General features: G+C 40.5%; 1 protein-coding gene across 1 annotated transcript; it reads right to left on the bottom strand.

Moving 5' to 3' along the window:
• Positions 1-124: 124 nt before the first annotated feature.
• Positions 125-16451, bottom strand: NOC3L (NOC3 like DNA replication regulator). Its single transcript, XM_069019676.1, has 21 exons — positions 16414-16451; positions 14769-14976; positions 14258-14384; positions 12675-12832; positions 12507-12563; positions 11391-11521; positions 10784-10945; positions 9946-10039; positions 9567-9742; positions 9226-9354; positions 8628-8759; positions 8185-8265; positions 7548-7648; positions 7022-7094; positions 6886-6949; positions 6727-6798; positions 5571-5752; positions 5209-5337; positions 4493-4590; positions 2611-2695; positions 125-905 (listed from the first exon to the last, which is right to left on the bottom strand). The coding sequence occupies exons 1-21, from the start codon at positions 16420-16422 to the stop codon at positions 774-776; spliced, it is 2400 nt and encodes a 799-aa protein (XP_068875777.1). The 5' UTR covers positions 16423-16451; the 3' UTR covers positions 125-773.
• Positions 16452-16555: the final 104 nt, after the last annotated feature.

The raw sequence follows: 16555 nt of genomic DNA, 5'->3' as shown, positions 1-16555 counted from the left end.
TCACCTGCTCTTCTCAAAGCCCACATGCAGCAGAAAATGGATTCTAAAACAATCAGACAATAAATAATATTTGGGGAATGTGGAGAGAATTATCTACATAAAAAAACCTCAAAACATTCTTACCTTGTATTTGTCCAGTATTCTTTACAGCAAATGCTTTATTCAAGTCACTGCAGTAGAGCATTCAATCACGATGACAATATAGAACTGAAATTCAATATTCTTAATTTGCTAATACCAAGATTCATCAGAGGGAAAAAAAAACACCAAATGCAAAATCATTTCAAGATGAGACAAATGGTTAGAAATCAGAAGAAAAACAGGAAAAATGCAATACATTTTCCAAATGTCTAGGTAACTTAGACATCAAAAAGTCAATATTATGTTAACATTTTCAAAATATTTATTAAGTTATCAACACAACCCAGTGAGTTCCCAGAAACACATATGTCTGTATTCTGTTATAAAAATTAGAAAAATACATAAACAAAAATACAATTATGCATGGTTGAAACAATTCTTAAATTACATGGGTTTGTATCTTTTTAAAATACTGACATGACAGTTCATTGTGATTCCCCAGCCCCCTGAACATGGGCTTGGTGGTTAGGGGGACAGGCTTGTAGCTGTGTGAAAAACTGCTGGTACATTTTTGTGTGTTTCTGTATTCACACAAAAGCCTACTTTTATTCCTTTTATGATGAGTGGTGATTTCTTTCAGCCAATCTTTCTCCGTAATTAAGAAGCCAAGTGAACTTGATTGATAGGTACATTTATGCCAAGGATGATTCCTTCAAGTGCTTAGCAAAATCCAAGGGTTTGTGAGCAACAGTCTCACTGACATGTTGTTGAAGCTGTTTGTTTAGTTCTTCATCTACAAATGAATCCATTTGTGAGAAGGTATCCTGAAAAATACAAAATATTAGTTGTATTACTAAGCAAGGCCATGTTTTCCATGCCTACCTTAGATTAGCAGCCTTGTTTCTCTCCCGTGGTCCCGGTCATCTGGACCAGACTGGAACTGGCAGCTCACTCCTGCCTGGCCTGCAGTAAATTTCCCTTGGCTGCACACAAGCACTGCCTCAGGCACTCCTTCCTAAGCTCGTGGGTTTGGTGAGGGTTTTCTGCTTTCTGGTAAGCTGGGCTTTAAAAGATTACCTACTACACACAGCCATGGCTTCCAGCTCTGGGGGGTTCACACACTGCCTCCTGTTCAACACACCTTATAACTACAAATCACAGTTTGGTGAGAGCACACCTTTATAAATCAAGCGTCTCTGACCAAAAGGCCAGTGAAAGCAACAATGCTCACAGCACAGGTTGTGAGTCAGAGAGGAATTCCCTGGCCCTTCTGCCTCCAGCCACACCTGGAGCCCTGCATTTTCCCGGTGCTCAGATGAGGCATGATTGTCATGCACATGATTTAAACTTCCCTATGAACGTCTTAAAATTCCCAGAGTCAAGTACTTTGTGCACTCACAGAGAAATGAGAGCCTCTCTTTAGTGGTGCACAGGGCTCCAAGTCACAGCTTCTGTCAAGAGCAGGGAGATGCTGACTGGCAGCCTGGCACACAGAGGACACGCAAGACAGAGTGGGGAAAACAGATACTGCCAAAATTTTTTAAATGAGCCAAACAACCATAGAACAGGCAAGACCCCAAGGTGATTTTCCCAGTTAGGTCCATTATAGCCATCTATGGACACTTTGTTATCTTTCTGTTCCATTGTTTCTGCTACCTAAAAGAGCTTGTGCATTTTGTTATTCAACCCAAATTTCTCTCCCATCTGCTGTTCTCAGCCTTGCTCTGTCAGAGCTGCTCATGTAACTCCCTAGCAGGATACACACATCAAGAAGTCATTACAAAACAACTGAATAAGTTAAGTACAAACACATTTTCAGAAGCTGCTTCTCTAAAATGGAAAGAAAAATTGTGCTTTCAAGGCTTCAACTGACATTACTGAGTTACAAAGTGGAGCACTGACAATGTTAATAGGTTATATTGTTTACATTAGAAAGAAGGAAAATTATCACTTTTCAAAGGACACACCACTCACTGGGCACTTAATGGAGGCTGGCATCTGGAACACATCCAGTGCTGAGGATATAAACACACTTTCCCCATTTCTCCTCTTTTTACATTAACTCTTTGTTCCCCTCAAATTTCCACTTAGTGACACTAACAGGGATCAGTATCCCTCGACAGACTGAATCAAACGCTCTGGAAATCCAGCTGTCCTGGCAACTACCCACCCTGGGGAAAGAGCTGGCTTTTTATTATTGCTTTTTGAACAAACATTAGTTCATCATTACAGAAAAGAGCCAAGAAATCTGCACTGAACCACGGCACAGTGCAAAATAACAGCTACCGTATTAGTCTTGCTATGTTAACTGATGCTGTGGGAGGTAGGACTATTTATACAGCTATTTTTTCCTTCCTTATACTCAGTCCTATCTTATGCCAGTTAAAAAAATATACTTGATGCAAAAAGTACAGAAAGCAGAAGCCAAACTCAGTGTGCCAATGTCTGGGCACTGCACAGTGAGCCAGAAGATACAGGTTACATTGGTGTGTCACATAGTTAAAAAAGGATACAGAGATGAGACAGTACCTTTCTTCTGGGTGTTACTGATGCAACAGGAGGATTAAAGGTCATTCCCTTAATACAGTATGTCTCAAAAAGTTCTGTAGCAGATCTACAGTAAACAAACAGTGAAAGAAAATGGCATTAGATAAATACAGCTTCATCTGATCTATCACCACTCCAAGAGCAATTTCTCACACTCCCCCCACTCTCCCCCTCCACCACACTTTAGGAGAACTCCTCAGAGTAATGAGCATCACCTGGAAAAGATCAGAAGCCAAGGGCTGGGAAACAATGTGAGTCAAAGTAAGTAAAATGTGTCTAATTACTCAGCTGGGGGAGACAAGAAAACTGCTCTGTTGTCTTCCCAGAGCTCTGCTCTGTACATATTTGAAAAAGGAGAGGAGGAAAAAGGCAGGTAAAGATTATCTAGCTGACACAATCTGCCAGAATTTCCAACAGTTCCTTACCAAAGGGTTTTATGAAAAAGCATCCATGAGAGAGCAGGGAAAACCATCACAGAAAAGAACTGGTTAAAAGACAAGAAACAGAGGACAGGAGTCTATGGTCAGTTTTTGCAATGGCAGGAAGAAACTGGATTTTCACAAGGTGTTTTCCAGGACCTGTGCTTTCCAACATGCTCAAAAAAGAGCTGGAGAATACCAAGTTATTTGTAGTAGTAAGAATGAGCTACTGGGTGGAGAACTGCAGACAGACTGTATGAGATGATCAGAAAAATGGCAAATGAAATTTAGTGTTGGAAAAAGCAATTCCACATAAAAACAATACACTCTGAGCTGACCACTATCACTTAAACAAAAAAAATCTTCTTGTTAGGACAGATACTTTTATGGGATTGTGACTTTAGTGCTGTTTGGAGTTGAAAAGAAACTGAACACAACAGAAATTAGTTACATCAGTGTATAAATCCACAGATCACCCACATCTCAAACACTGCAAGCAAGTCTCCAATTTAATCTGGAAATGCTTAAATTGGTGTAAGTACAGGAACATGCAATAAAGTTGATGGAAAATATGGAACAGTTCCTGTCTGAGCTGGATCCCTCCATCCAGGAGAGACAGTAGATGGAGGTATGTTATGACTGAGGTCTGCCAAGTCCTATGAGGCACAGAAAGAGTGTGATGGAGCAGACTGTTCACTTCAGCTCCCAGAGCAAGAACCAGGGGCTGTTAAATTAAGCAAACTGGCACAAGGTTCAAAACAAAAGAAAGCAGATTTTACCATAAGGAGCTGTGAACTCATAGAACCCTTTCCAAACAATGCTGCATTTGCAACGTGTGCTCTGATTCAAGGAACATGGAACAGTTTTGGAAAGAACTCCATGAAGAGAGAGGCACTAACAGAAAATGGTATCAGGTTCAGGAAATCCACCAAGCTGAAACACTGTCAGAGGCCAGGACACTGCTCAGAGCATGTCTTACGTGTATGCCCTGGTTTTACTTTTCACAAGGCACCTGCTGCCAGCCACTGCCAAAGATAGGATGCTGAATTAGATCTTCGTCTGAGCCTGGACGGCTGTTCTCATGTTTTAACCTGCTACAGACCTTACACTGCAACTTGGGTTCTAGTTTCCACTGGACAGCCCCAGTTCAGTGATCCTGATCCATATTCAGATCAGGGCTGCTGCTGAAGATATTTTGCTCCCGGGGGAAGAAAACACACTGCACTTTGAGATGTTTACCCTTGTCACAGCCTGGCAACAAGTCTCAAAAGGGAAAAAAAAAAGGCAGCCAACATTCTGTACTGGCAGAAGAACAAAGAGAGTTTGAAGATCAGAGTCCTTAATTTCACAGATAATTATTTTTAGGAATTCCTTTAATTTAGTATAAGCAACAGCTTCCTTTCAGGGCCTATTTAGAAAAAAAAAAGAACTCTTTGATAACTCACCTTTGGGTCAAATCAAGTGGAAGAGCTCCTGAGCCTTCAGTTGGAGCTCCAGCAATAAGGTGAGATGCAAATTTCTGCACTGTTGGATGATAATGTCTCTGAAAGAAAGAAAGAAAGAAGGCAGTAGACAGACAGTAAGGGATAATGTATTTATCTATAGATTCTCATATTTATTTCCATTTCTGTAAGATGGAAGGTCCTTTAGTTTAGAAACTGAGCACCACAAAATCAGTCAGTTTGTGGGATTGAGTAAGAACACCCAGTCATGCATTTATTCACTCATATCATGCTGTGAGCATGATTCTCCATAGCTACATATCTAACTCCTACTCCCAGAAAACAGGGAGAAAGGGCAGAGGAAGCCCTCTCCAAACCCTGACTGGAATGACAGATCAAGGTGTCAGTTCCTCCTGGAACAAGGGCTGGACTGCAACGAAACTTAACAGATTTAAAAAGTCTCCAAAGAAATCTAATAAGGCAACCTGCAGTAGACCCAGTGTGGTATTATCATAGGGGATGTGTAACATCCCCTTTTGAGCTCATCCTTCCATACCACTGTGTTGGTCTTCCTCTTCCACTCTGTTGGAATAGGTTCATGTCAGCCAAGACTTGACAGATAAGGCTGGAGACCTCTGTTGTCCATTTGTGTAAAGCACCTAAACACTGAGCAGCTATTTACTGCTGTTTCTTCCCAAATCCCTGAGTTACTCATGAACCTGCAGTAGATGCAGCTCCCACAGGGCAGTGTTCTGGGCGTTGCAATGCTCTGGTTCCTCTAATTCTGGGAGATAAACTCCACTGCCTTGAGATTCATTGTCTAGTAAGAGGTCCATCTTTGGGAATGTCTACAATACAAAAAAACCAGAAACTAAGTTGTTTATATTACACACCCAATTATAACATGGCTAAGTCAGTTTCAGGATCCATTCCACATGATTCAGTCTCAGCAGCATTTAAGGATACTCTGTTTTCATATTCTTGTTAAAGATGCTTTAAAAAGTTTTGCATAAAATCAATTTATCAAAAAATGCAATAATCTTTAGCCAGTAAGCTAAAAATTTCAACAAGTAAAACTTACTTGCATAAATATCCTGTTTGTTGCCAAGATCCCAATACTGGAATTTGGAAGTACGTGAAGAGCAAGGATGGAAAGTCTCTTTAGGAAAGCAAGAGCTCGCTGCTGGGACACTTGCTTTCTCCTCTTGGCAAACATGACATCCAGGCACTGCAGCACAATCTCAATGTCCTCGTTGGTGCCACCTCAAAAGCAGAATTTCACACAAAGAGTAAATAACCACGTCATGGACCTACAGCTGGATAATCTGCTACAGGCTGGGCACTGGAAACTGAGAACAGCATGAAAGCTGTGAGGCTCAGACACTTCTCGTGATTCAGACATTAAGCATCCACCCTTTTTTGATCAAAATAGTCCAGCTTTGAACAAAAAAAATGTACCATTGTTTCTGTGCCCCTTTCTAAGATAAGACTTGTTCCATCAAAAATGTCTAAACATGAAACACAGCTACTGGTTCGATCCTAAACGCATTCATTGTATCATTTTCTATAAATTATTAAACAGCACAAAGATTTAGTCTTTTACCCATCCAGATCTGCAGAACGTTTATTCTTAATCTTTTAATTCTTAGTGAATTCACATTTCTGAAGTTAATTAAAATTATGTTAATTTCAAATTTTATAAATCTCTTTTTTCATCAATTATTCAACTTCTCATAATTACTGGAAAATTTAGATTAGAAAATTAAAATGTCATAATTACAAAAATCAGAAATATATACTAGAAAATTTTAGCAAACAGAATCTAAATTTAATTTTTTTAAATTATATTGGAAAATCGGGTATTTTTTTCTTTATTGGAGAAAGAATTAGAGAAAAAAGACAAGAATTTTTAAAATGCCCCTGAAAGAAGTAATTATAAGGATGTAAAAAAATTTTAACTGAGGACAGGAAAAATGCTTATCCAAGATCACATACTTGGCCTTTCCTACTGAAATTACACAATTAGAACCATATATTGCAATAATACTTCAAGTATTTGTATTGCAGTAATGCAGTGTGCAACCTGAAAAAAAAAGTAGTTTAAACCAGACAATAATCTTTTCGGAAATCAGGTATCTTTAAAAAAGTGTAGTTTATTAATGCTACATAAAGGCTTTGATAGCAAAGAAACAGAATAAACATCTAGGTGAACAGTGAAAATAAGACTCTGGAATTACCTGCATGTAGGCTGAACAGTGTCTTGTAAAGATGTGTGTAAAATTTCATCGGATCAATGTTAAGAACATCACCTATTAACATAATCCCAAATAAACACATTTACTCCATTTATTTATCAGGCAATATTAAACAAAAGTTTGATTTGAAAAATCTCTTACCTTGACCAGAGAGTATATGAAAAGCACTGAGAATGCAGTGAAGACTCTCACGGTAGCTTAAATCCTAAGAATACAAAACTGATTAAGTACCCAAAATAAACTAATTTTAAGAAAACTATTATAAAACTCAACTTACCCCAGATGCAATGAGAGAATGAAGGACAATCAATAGGTCATCAAAAAATTCCACATTTATGAGATGAGCAAACCTTGAATCAGAGAGATTTTGATTTTTAAGGTATAGACATCATCTGAAAATTCAGTTCAAAGTGTTCTGAATTGCCAAGACACACATCTTAAAAGCAGGCTAAATCAAATGCTGAACATTTACTGTCTTCACAGGAAAGCACGATTCAGCCCCAAAATGCTAATCATGGCTTTTCTAGAGCATTAACAACATGCTTGTGTCCTTCAGCAATTAATCAGACAAAATAATGGAATCACATCATCCTCTGTGGCATTTGCACCACATCAATTCTACCACGGAACATTTCAAATCACATTGAAATGCCTTTGGAAACAGCTGAAAACTTCAGCAGAGAAACAAAAGAATTTGTCTGGGACTATCTTTTCTCACTGCTTAAATCCCTTTCAGAGACAAAAATTTCTTTAGTGCTTTATGTCTTTTCCAATACACACAAGAGAAGGCAGACAGTTCTTACTTTGCAAGACCTTCTAGCACAGCTGGCAAAAGTGGAGACTTCTGAGCTTTCTTCAAGATCCTGAAGTAAGTTACAAATACAATATTCAAGGTCTCTGTGTGCTAAAGGAAAGAAAACAAAATTAAATACTTAATCATGTAAAATAGACATTTCCACTTCACTTAATTGAAATGCTTCTCTCTGTCCAAACCTGCACTCAGGCCTTCCAAACCAGTCCTGGCACTGCCCTCTCTGCTCTTCTTATGCTGAAAATCTCAAGTCCTCAAGGGCTCTCCTGCCCATGACTCTCACCTGACTACAGCCACACTCCTCCTTTGCCTAAAGGCCACTCCGAGAGGCTTTAACACCCACTACATAGTGTCCTATGGAACAGGGCACCTGGAGGACATTTGCTAATGCATTCAATACCTTTTTGAGCAGAGAGCAGAAGGGAATAGAAATGGCTGTTGGCCTTCCTGGGTAAACTGAGAGTTTGGTTTACTGGAATCTCTGTCACAGACAAAGTATTTGTTAGCTGACAGCATGATTTAAAGATGTGGAATGCTGACAGGTTGGAAGGAAGAGAAGACACTTAGTTACAAAAGGGTTAGAAGCTGCCACTCTGCAAAAATAGGGAAATAATCTCTCAATTACTTACCAACTTCAGTTTCTTTTCTTTACTTTCTGATGCTTCTGCTTCCAGGAGTTCTCGTTCCAGTTTCTCTTCTGCTTTCTTCCACTGAAAATATACAGTTGATTTTAAGATCAAATGTTTCCAACCAGTCTGGATACCCAGGTTGCAAAGATACCCCGAGAACAAATTTTCCACACTTGGTGAGTTGCTTAAGTCACCCTGTGATTCTACAGGATAAACGCCCCTATCAGAAACAACCAGTCAAAAGCATTATCAACACAGAAAAGAGGAAAAAAATAGGAAGATAATTAAATTCCCTGTAGGACCTCATAAATTTTCAAATATAATGTAAAAACTGATGACTGATGCTGAGAGTTAACAATGGCAATAGCAGATGTTCAATCATTTCTGGAAAAAATTGCTACATAAAGTAACAGAAGTAGAGCATGAGAAACCACATGTCATACCTTTCTTTGCATTCTGGAAAGATTTTTTCTTTTCTCTTTGTAAGTCATGAACTTTTTCTTAGGTGCAATGTCTTCAGAATCTTTTTGTAATTCTACTTCCTTAATTCTTAAGTGAAGAAATACTTTTAACACCTATTGTAAAATAAAATAAATACAATGAAAGGTGATCTACAACCTCATAGGAACAAAGGGTAAGAGATCCTGAATTCCATTCCAGCTAGTGGGCTTTGCTGGTCAAAGGTTCTTCCGTTTATTTCCCTCCCATTCCTTCACACCTGTGTCTCTTAATCCCTGTTCCCAGTTCCTTCCCCAGCACTGTCCATTTCTATCCATTCCTCCATTTGCCTTTCACTTCAAGTCTCGCTGCCTGACTTAACCCGTATCTCTGGCAGGATCTGATGTTCACCTCTGAGTCCCCTTCCCTTGTCCCATACCTCTCTTTAACTCTCTGGCTCAGCCTAATCCTGAACTCTCTGTGGTCTGACAGAGTGAGGAAATTCTGCTTGTCTGTAGCCAGCAGCTGCAGTAACTCTAATGTTTGGATTTTTTTAAACTTTTGACTGAAGAATATTGTGATGTACAACAGAAAGACTCTTACCTCAGGTCTGACATCGTAATTTCTACCCCTCACAAGGCCAGAAATGACCTTAACTACACCAAGTGAAGCATAGCCCAACTTGTCCTGTTTAAAGAGCTTCTTAACTGCCTCAACACACAATTCAGAAATCTGAAAAGCAAAACACATAAATTGTTCTGTAAAGCCAAGTCCACAACAACAGCTACTAACAGATGACACTCATGGTATTTACTAATTACAAAGTGCACACAGCCTTTAAAATAGTGAAAAGATCCAGCCACAAGATCTGGATATTGTGGAATAAGGCTCAGAAAGAATTATTTTTCATGCAAAAAAAGAACTGTAATCAGAAAATCACTTACCATTTTTGATGGATCATTCATGAGTGGAACAATGAGAACAATGATGTTATTGTGGAAGTTGAAGTGGGGTAGGGCCACAAGCAGCTCACACAGACACTTCACTGCTACCTCGGCTAGACCTTTGTATGCCTTTAATGAGATGACATTGCTTTTCTTCAACTTCCTTTGCTTCCAATCTGCACAAAATATTATTTTTAGTGATTACTGTTCAGAATGATAGCGAGCTTATAAATATTTCAATTTTCAGTGATTGCAGGCATTCTCCTGCATACTTCATGCAAGTGCTATCTCGAAGACAGAAGGTAGCATACATTCAGAGGAGGGAAACCACTGCAAACAATCTTGCCTTTACTAAAAAAATGGGAAGTGCTGACTGTACCTTTAATTGTTTGTTCCAGATTTTCCAAATAAAATTTATACTGGCTTACAAGACCTTCTTCAAATTCTCGCAGTCTCTGAGTTTCTTTTTTAACCTTTAAACATAACAGAAATGAGATTTTATTTGGAGAGCTAAATAGTGAAATTAGCCAATGGTGGGGAAAAAAAAGAAATTTTAAAGCAAGTATCAGATATCTAAGTAGCTTTTTTTTTCTAGACAGACATTCCTAGAAATGCATTAAAAATTATATACTTCTGCATTTTTTTACAGATGTCTTCAGAGGGCCTTTTTCAACTAGGCCTATTTCATTTATAGAGCTTGAAGTAACATTATCAACTACACATTATTTTAAAAACATTACTCTAAACTGCACTAAACCTATACTCAACCTTCTAAATTATTGGTTAAAAACAAGCTCCAGAAAACAAGTTGCTCTGCATTTTTTTTGCAAATTGGTGAATAAATTTCAAAGAAATCCATGCCAGTTAGGTGAAAATATTGCATCATTTGCTTTCTTTCTAATTCTCTTCAGCGCAGGACCTTATTCCAAGGTCTCTGAGGAAAGTCACCCAGGTTTGGTATACTACTTTCAGATGCTACTTTTTCCCTCCATTACCACCTGCATGTCACCAACTTATTGAAGGAATAATTAAAGGTTCAAGACAAAAACCTCTGCTCCTGAAAGCATCAGAGCTTCAGAGCTTCCACAAGTATTTGTGTATTTGTCCCCTTTGCTCAAAACCATAAATTCATATTAAACAAATCAGTATTAGTATTTGGCATAGCTGAAAAAACTCTTAACTACTCACATACACTATAAATAGACTTGATATTTCACCTTGGTAGCCTTTTCTGCTTCGGTCAGAGGCCGAATTTTGTATGAAGGTGCAACATCTTTGAATATCTCCATCAAAGACACCATGACCAGCTTCCGAACAATCACAGCCACATTAGGATCCTGCTCCATCAGCATGGCCCGCAGCTCCTTCAACTTCTTAATCTGGTTGAAGAAAATAGGCAGACATCAGATGAAGATCAACTGCAAACCAAGGGACAAGCACAATGTACGTTAACTCAGCAGTTACTCAGAATCTACTGCATAAAGAGCCATGAAATGATATATCCCAACAAAATTTTAATCTCAGGAATGTTCAAAATATCCTGCTATTCCAAACTTGCACATATTTATAGAAAATTATTAGTATATCTTGAAACATTGAGTACTATCAGATACAACCCCGAAATCAGAGCTTACATGGGGGTCATGCTTAAGGAACAAAGTAGCTTGTACAAAAAATAATAGAAGGGATACAACACTGACCTTTTCCTTGTTCTACCCACATGTTCTTGTGCTTTTGCTACTGTTTGCTCACTTCATATCTTTATTCCTTGACTTAGTGCACAACACAGACACACGTGCACGCAGGTTAAGTAAATGTACCTACATTGCTGTCTGGCTCTGAGAGAATGGCAGATGCTAAGGCAGCTATGTGCATCTTCCTCTCCTGCAGCTTTTGTCTCCTTTCAGCAGCCATTTCCTCAGGAGTGAGAATAGGCAGGGGTTCCTCATTAAAGTCTGGCACAGATGTGAGAGTTAGAAAAGAGGGGAAGTCACTCAACAAATACCATGTTGCAGATACTGCACTTCAGAAGGGTACCCTGGTAAGCCCACACAGGAGTAACACAAGAAGTTCCACAGTCAAAGAAGCTTTAAGAATGACTTTGCTAGCGTTCATATTAACCCACAGATTAATTTTTGCTCCACTTCAAAATCTTTTGCTTGCAAAAAGAAGCGGACTAAATGATTTTGAATCTGCCCATGGTGCTCTCCGAGTACAGTGGGAACATATAAACTCAGCGTATTACCCCAACCATGCCAAAAAACTGCAGCACTCTGCAATTTGTACCAAATTATTCACCATTCACTTTTCCTTTTAAAAATCCAATTGTTTTGTTTGTGTTTTCTGAATATTATTTTGCTACAAGTATCTCCTTCCTCAACCTCAGATTATATTTAGACAGTAAGGACCCAAAAGTAGCAATATGACTTGAAAATTACTATTAACTTGATAGCCAATTGCAAATCAAAATTTCAGTTTTCTGGTATTGATGTTTTAAGTAAAAATTTTAAAGACAAAGAAAGACACTTAAAGCCTACAAAAGTCTGTCCTGAACTGCATTTCAAAATTATCTCAGAGTAATCAAAATAGAGCCATGCAGATATTCTTTATGTAAGACCAATATCTTCCTTCTTACTAGCAAAGATGACACAAGGATAAAAGGAACTTCATGCAAGCATTGCTTCCAAGTGAAAAATCAGAATGATTTTGAAGAAAGAGAATCTGAAGCCAGCCATTCTTGAGATTCTAACAAGTAAGAATGCAAGCTTTGATTAATGGTCATGCTTTGGTGGCAACATGGTAATGAACATATTCAAAAACATCCTGAACAAATACACTTCAATTATAAACTTCGTTGGGAAACAGCAAAGTACTTTTCAGGTATGTCAGTGATTTGGAAAAAAAAAAAAACAACAAAAAGCAAACATAATGTTTTATTACCTTCTGCTTCCTCCATATCTTCTGTGGCCTCTTCTTCATCATGTGCAGCATTGAGAACTGCAAAAATAGAGTTTCTAGTGTCAAGCACATAATCAACACTGTGAAATTTTAAAAGAATAAATTATATACTTCTTGGGTACTATACCATTTCCAGAATCTGCATCTTACCTGGCTTTTCCACAGCTTGAGGAATAATGCCAGTCTTATCTTTGATGGGGAGCAGATGGATGAGTTCTTTTTCTGGCTCTGTTTGCAAACGTCTTGGCACCTTCTCGTATTTCTCAATCACACTTTCATGTTTTCGTTTTTTGACGTGAACAGGTTCACTGAAAAATACAAGGCAAACTAAATGAACCGGCCATGTAATTAGACAAGAACCATGCATGACCAGCTGGATTAAGTGTCTGCCTCTCACCCAGGCCAGGGTGCTGTTTTACTTGTCCTTCCTTCCCTTCTGGGCTCCCCCCACTCTACTACTGGCAAAGCCTGTGTCACACCCCTCTCTGCAAGGACAACAGCAATAGCAGTGTGGTGTGTCACCCTTCCACAGGTATGCTCCTAAACTACACATAAGTGTACAAGAAGGTAAGTAATTACTCTGTGCTACTATGAACACACAGTCTGGAAGTGGTGTAATATCTGACAGGTTTTTAAGACAGATGATAGCTGACCAGAGTAAAGAGATTGAAAAGACAAGCTCTCCAATTTAAGGGAACACCATGAAAGGAGCTAAAAGCCTGTAACAGTAAAAGAGGTAAAAGAGCACCCACTTCCACTGTTTTCCTACCATTCTAAAAACATTCTGGCATAATGAATGTAAGACACACAGAATTACATTTTGCAAAATGTCTCTAAATAAAACCACACAATAAACTTGGAGTTTTACAAGACTTTAAACTTATGTCATGCATAGTTAGTTTGGAGAAAGGGGAAGGTTTAAAATAAAATTCTTCTAATTCAAGAACTTGCAGCGTGGCTACAAGAGACCATGTAGTAGAATACAGCAAACCTGCAATTTTGGAAATAAAAAATCTACTACTTTCCTTTGAAACTAGACAAAATTATTAATTACTAAGTAGAATCAGCATTAACAAATTAAAACCACCCTACAGCAGCTAGGCATAGAGTCTTTTCACATCCATAAAAAAAAGCAAGCTAAGATTTTCAAACAATCATGTAACCAGACAACTCTGTAGAAGTGTATTTGTAAAGACTATTCTACAACTAGGAGCACTATCTTTCTACATATGTCACTTTGAACTCTACCCAATGCCTTGGTCCACAAAACTGGTAACAAACTTCTTGTATGAATGTTTTGGTGTTGCATGTGTTTACAGACATGGATTACATAACCCTTTTTATTTTTTTCCACCAATTTGCAGTGCAATATGTATAGTGGTCCATTGTCCAGGGAATGTCCCAAATACTCTATATAGAAAAAAAAAGACTCTGTTTACAGATTAAAGCACTTCTTTCAGTTTGAGGGATGCTACTCATTTCACAGCCAGGGACCTCCCAGGAAGGAACACTGCAGAAACAGTATCCTGAAGGTCAGGCAGAACACCTGAAGGTACTGATACACATCAATACATTAATACTGAAGTACTGACAGGCTGAGGAAACACTATACCGGAGCTGCAAAGAAACACCAGACTGAAAGAGACCTCCTGATAAATGCATGACTTTATGTATTAATTACATATTGACCACGCAAGGCTGAATTAGTATGAAAAGGAGACATCACAACTCACTTAGAAGAAAGATCTCTGGTTAAAAAGGATGCTTTTTGGGCCAAATCCTCCATTAATTTTAAGTCATCTTCATCCATCATGTCCAGTGGAAGAGCATCTTCTTCCTCTTTTTCTTCCCATTTTCCAGCTATTTTAGAAGAAGATGTTTACAGATTAAGATGCTATATGTATAGTCACCCTTGAAAACCTAACCCTGTGTACACTTTTGAGACCATTTTATGCCTTCCTTCAACCTGGAGCTCACTGACCTTTATGCATGTGGTTTTTGTTATCCCAGAAAACTGCCCCTTTACTGTGACATATAATAGTGATCAGTGCAAACACATTTCTACCATCTTTAACAGACAGTTCTAGGTACCAGAATGGCTACATTTTGTATTTTTCACAAGTCTCCCTCTCTTTCAACACAAACAGTAACTATCTGTATACAGAAAATGAAGTATTTTTCTCGAATTTTACCACAGGAAGCAGCAGGATATTCAGTAACACCCATACTTAAACAAACACTTACCAACTTGTTTTTTCTTGCATTCCTCCAACGGAAAAGGCTTTCTAGAAATAGCATCTCTGACAGCCTCTCTTAGCTTCTTTTGTTCTTTACGATACTTCTTAGCAGCACTCTTCTGCTTGTACTGTTTATTCTTTAATTTATTATCAAGTTTTATCTGACTAGTTCTCAGCAACTTGCGAAAACTTGGAACTCGCTTTGTGTTTTTTCTCTAGAAAACAAACAGAAAACTACAAGTCACTGACATGTTAACAGCCTTTGTAAAATTTATTTCACTGTTTAAGATCTCTGAGTTCCTATTTCTATCAGGACTGAACAATATGTTTCTTGCTAACAGTATCATCAGTTAGCCTCAAATTTACACAACTGTGTTACATCTTTGAGAGGAGAGCACCAAGACAAACGTATTACAGAAACATTCTCTGACAACTTTGTTATTAAACCCTATGTCCATTGCTTTTAGACGCAAGGACACTCAAGGTATGGTACACAGCTTGTTCGGCCACAGTCCTTTGTGCGCTCCCAAGCACTTTGTTCTCTTTTCAGGGTGCTGCTGTTCCCCAGCACATGATAAGGTACCTTGGGGGACTTTAACGTCCAAGGCCACAGGCTCGGGCAAATGTCCTCCTGCAGCACACCTCCCCAGGCTGAGCTTTGGCTTTCTGCTCCCTTAAACTCCCCCTGCCCAGCAGCTGCAGGGACCTGGCGAGGCTGCCTGCTGCAAGGCTCACAACAGCAGCAGTACCAGAACAGGGTTACGGAGGCCAGAGCTGGGGGAGGCACCGTGGGTATGAGAAACCGGGCTCAGGGAAAGCCCAGAGGCGCGGGTCAATATAGGCGGCCTGTGCCAAACCTGCAAAACACTCCCGAGGGTGCTCGGGATGGGAATGGACACAGAAAGGATCACCTAACGAGGGGCAGGGGAAGGCAAAGGCTGTGCAGAGAAACTGGGCATCGAAGAGCTGGTAGGGGTGATGTGTCCCTTCACAAAGGGGACAAGCGGCTGGATCAGTGTGCGGTTTCTCGAATCCTTAGCTCAGTTGGTTGGAGCATGGTGCGAGTAACACCAAGATTGTGGGATCACTCCCTGAACGGGCCAGTCACTTAAGAGTTGGGCTCCATGATCCTTGCGGGCCCCTCCCAACTGAGAACAAAATCCTGTCAATCTGTGAGTCCGGAATTTGAGTCAGTTCAACTTTAGCTTCCCTTTCTATGTTGGGCTATCGGGAGAGCGCTGAAAGGTCAGCGTTCGCCTCGAGGTGAGAGACGAGCCTGCGCTTTGCCGGGTCACCACCGGTGCTCACCCCAAGCACCCGCACTGCGCTGCCGCTCCCGGAGCCCCGGCAGCACAGGCCGCTACCAGCCACGGCTCCCCCTCCCGCGCGTCCCCCCGTGAGCCCCGAGCTCCGCTCCCCCTCCCGCGCGTCCCCCCGTGAGCCCTGAGCTCCGCTCCCCCTCCCGCGCGTCCCCCCGTGAGCCCCGGGCTCCGCTCCCCCTCCCGCCCGTCCCCCCGTGAGCCCCGGGCTCCGCTCCCCCTGCCGCGCGTCCCCCCGTGAGCCCCGGGCTCCGCTCCCCTCCCGCCCGGCCCCCCGTGAGCCCCGGGCTCCGCTCCCCGCGCCGCCCGGCCCGCTCCCCTCACAGCCCCTACCGGCTTCATGGCGGCGGCCCGCGCGTGCTGCCCGCCGGCGGAAGCGCTCCCCGCGCGGCGCCGCGCGGCCACAGCGGCCCCTGGCGGCGGAGGCCGCGCCCGCGCTGACCGAGCGCTCCGTCACGGCCGCAGCCCGGCCCGG

This window comes from Aphelocoma coerulescens, chromosome 6 (assembly GCF_041296385.1).
Source record: "Aphelocoma coerulescens isolate FSJ_1873_10779 chromosome 6, UR_Acoe_1.0, whole genome shotgun sequence".
Lineage (NCBI taxonomy): Eukaryota > Metazoa > Chordata > Aves > Passeriformes > Corvidae > Aphelocoma > Aphelocoma coerulescens.
The sequence above is the reverse complement of the archived record's forward strand: the minus strand, read 5'-3'. Positions and strand labels throughout refer to the sequence as shown.

What these genes read in the sequence shown, in the direction of transcription:
- NOC3L (XM_069019676.1), bottom strand. An exon ending in GTGCTAGAAGGTCTTGCAAA is followed by an intron (nt 7,095 to 7,547) that starts GTAAGAACTGTC and finishes CTCTGATTCAAG; the next exon opens with GTTTGCTCATCTCATAAATG. An exon ending in CCACTTGATTTGACCCAAAG is followed by an intron (nt 2,696 to 4,492) that starts GTGAGTTATCAA and finishes TGTTTACTGTAG; the next exon opens with ATCTGCTACAGAACTTTTTG.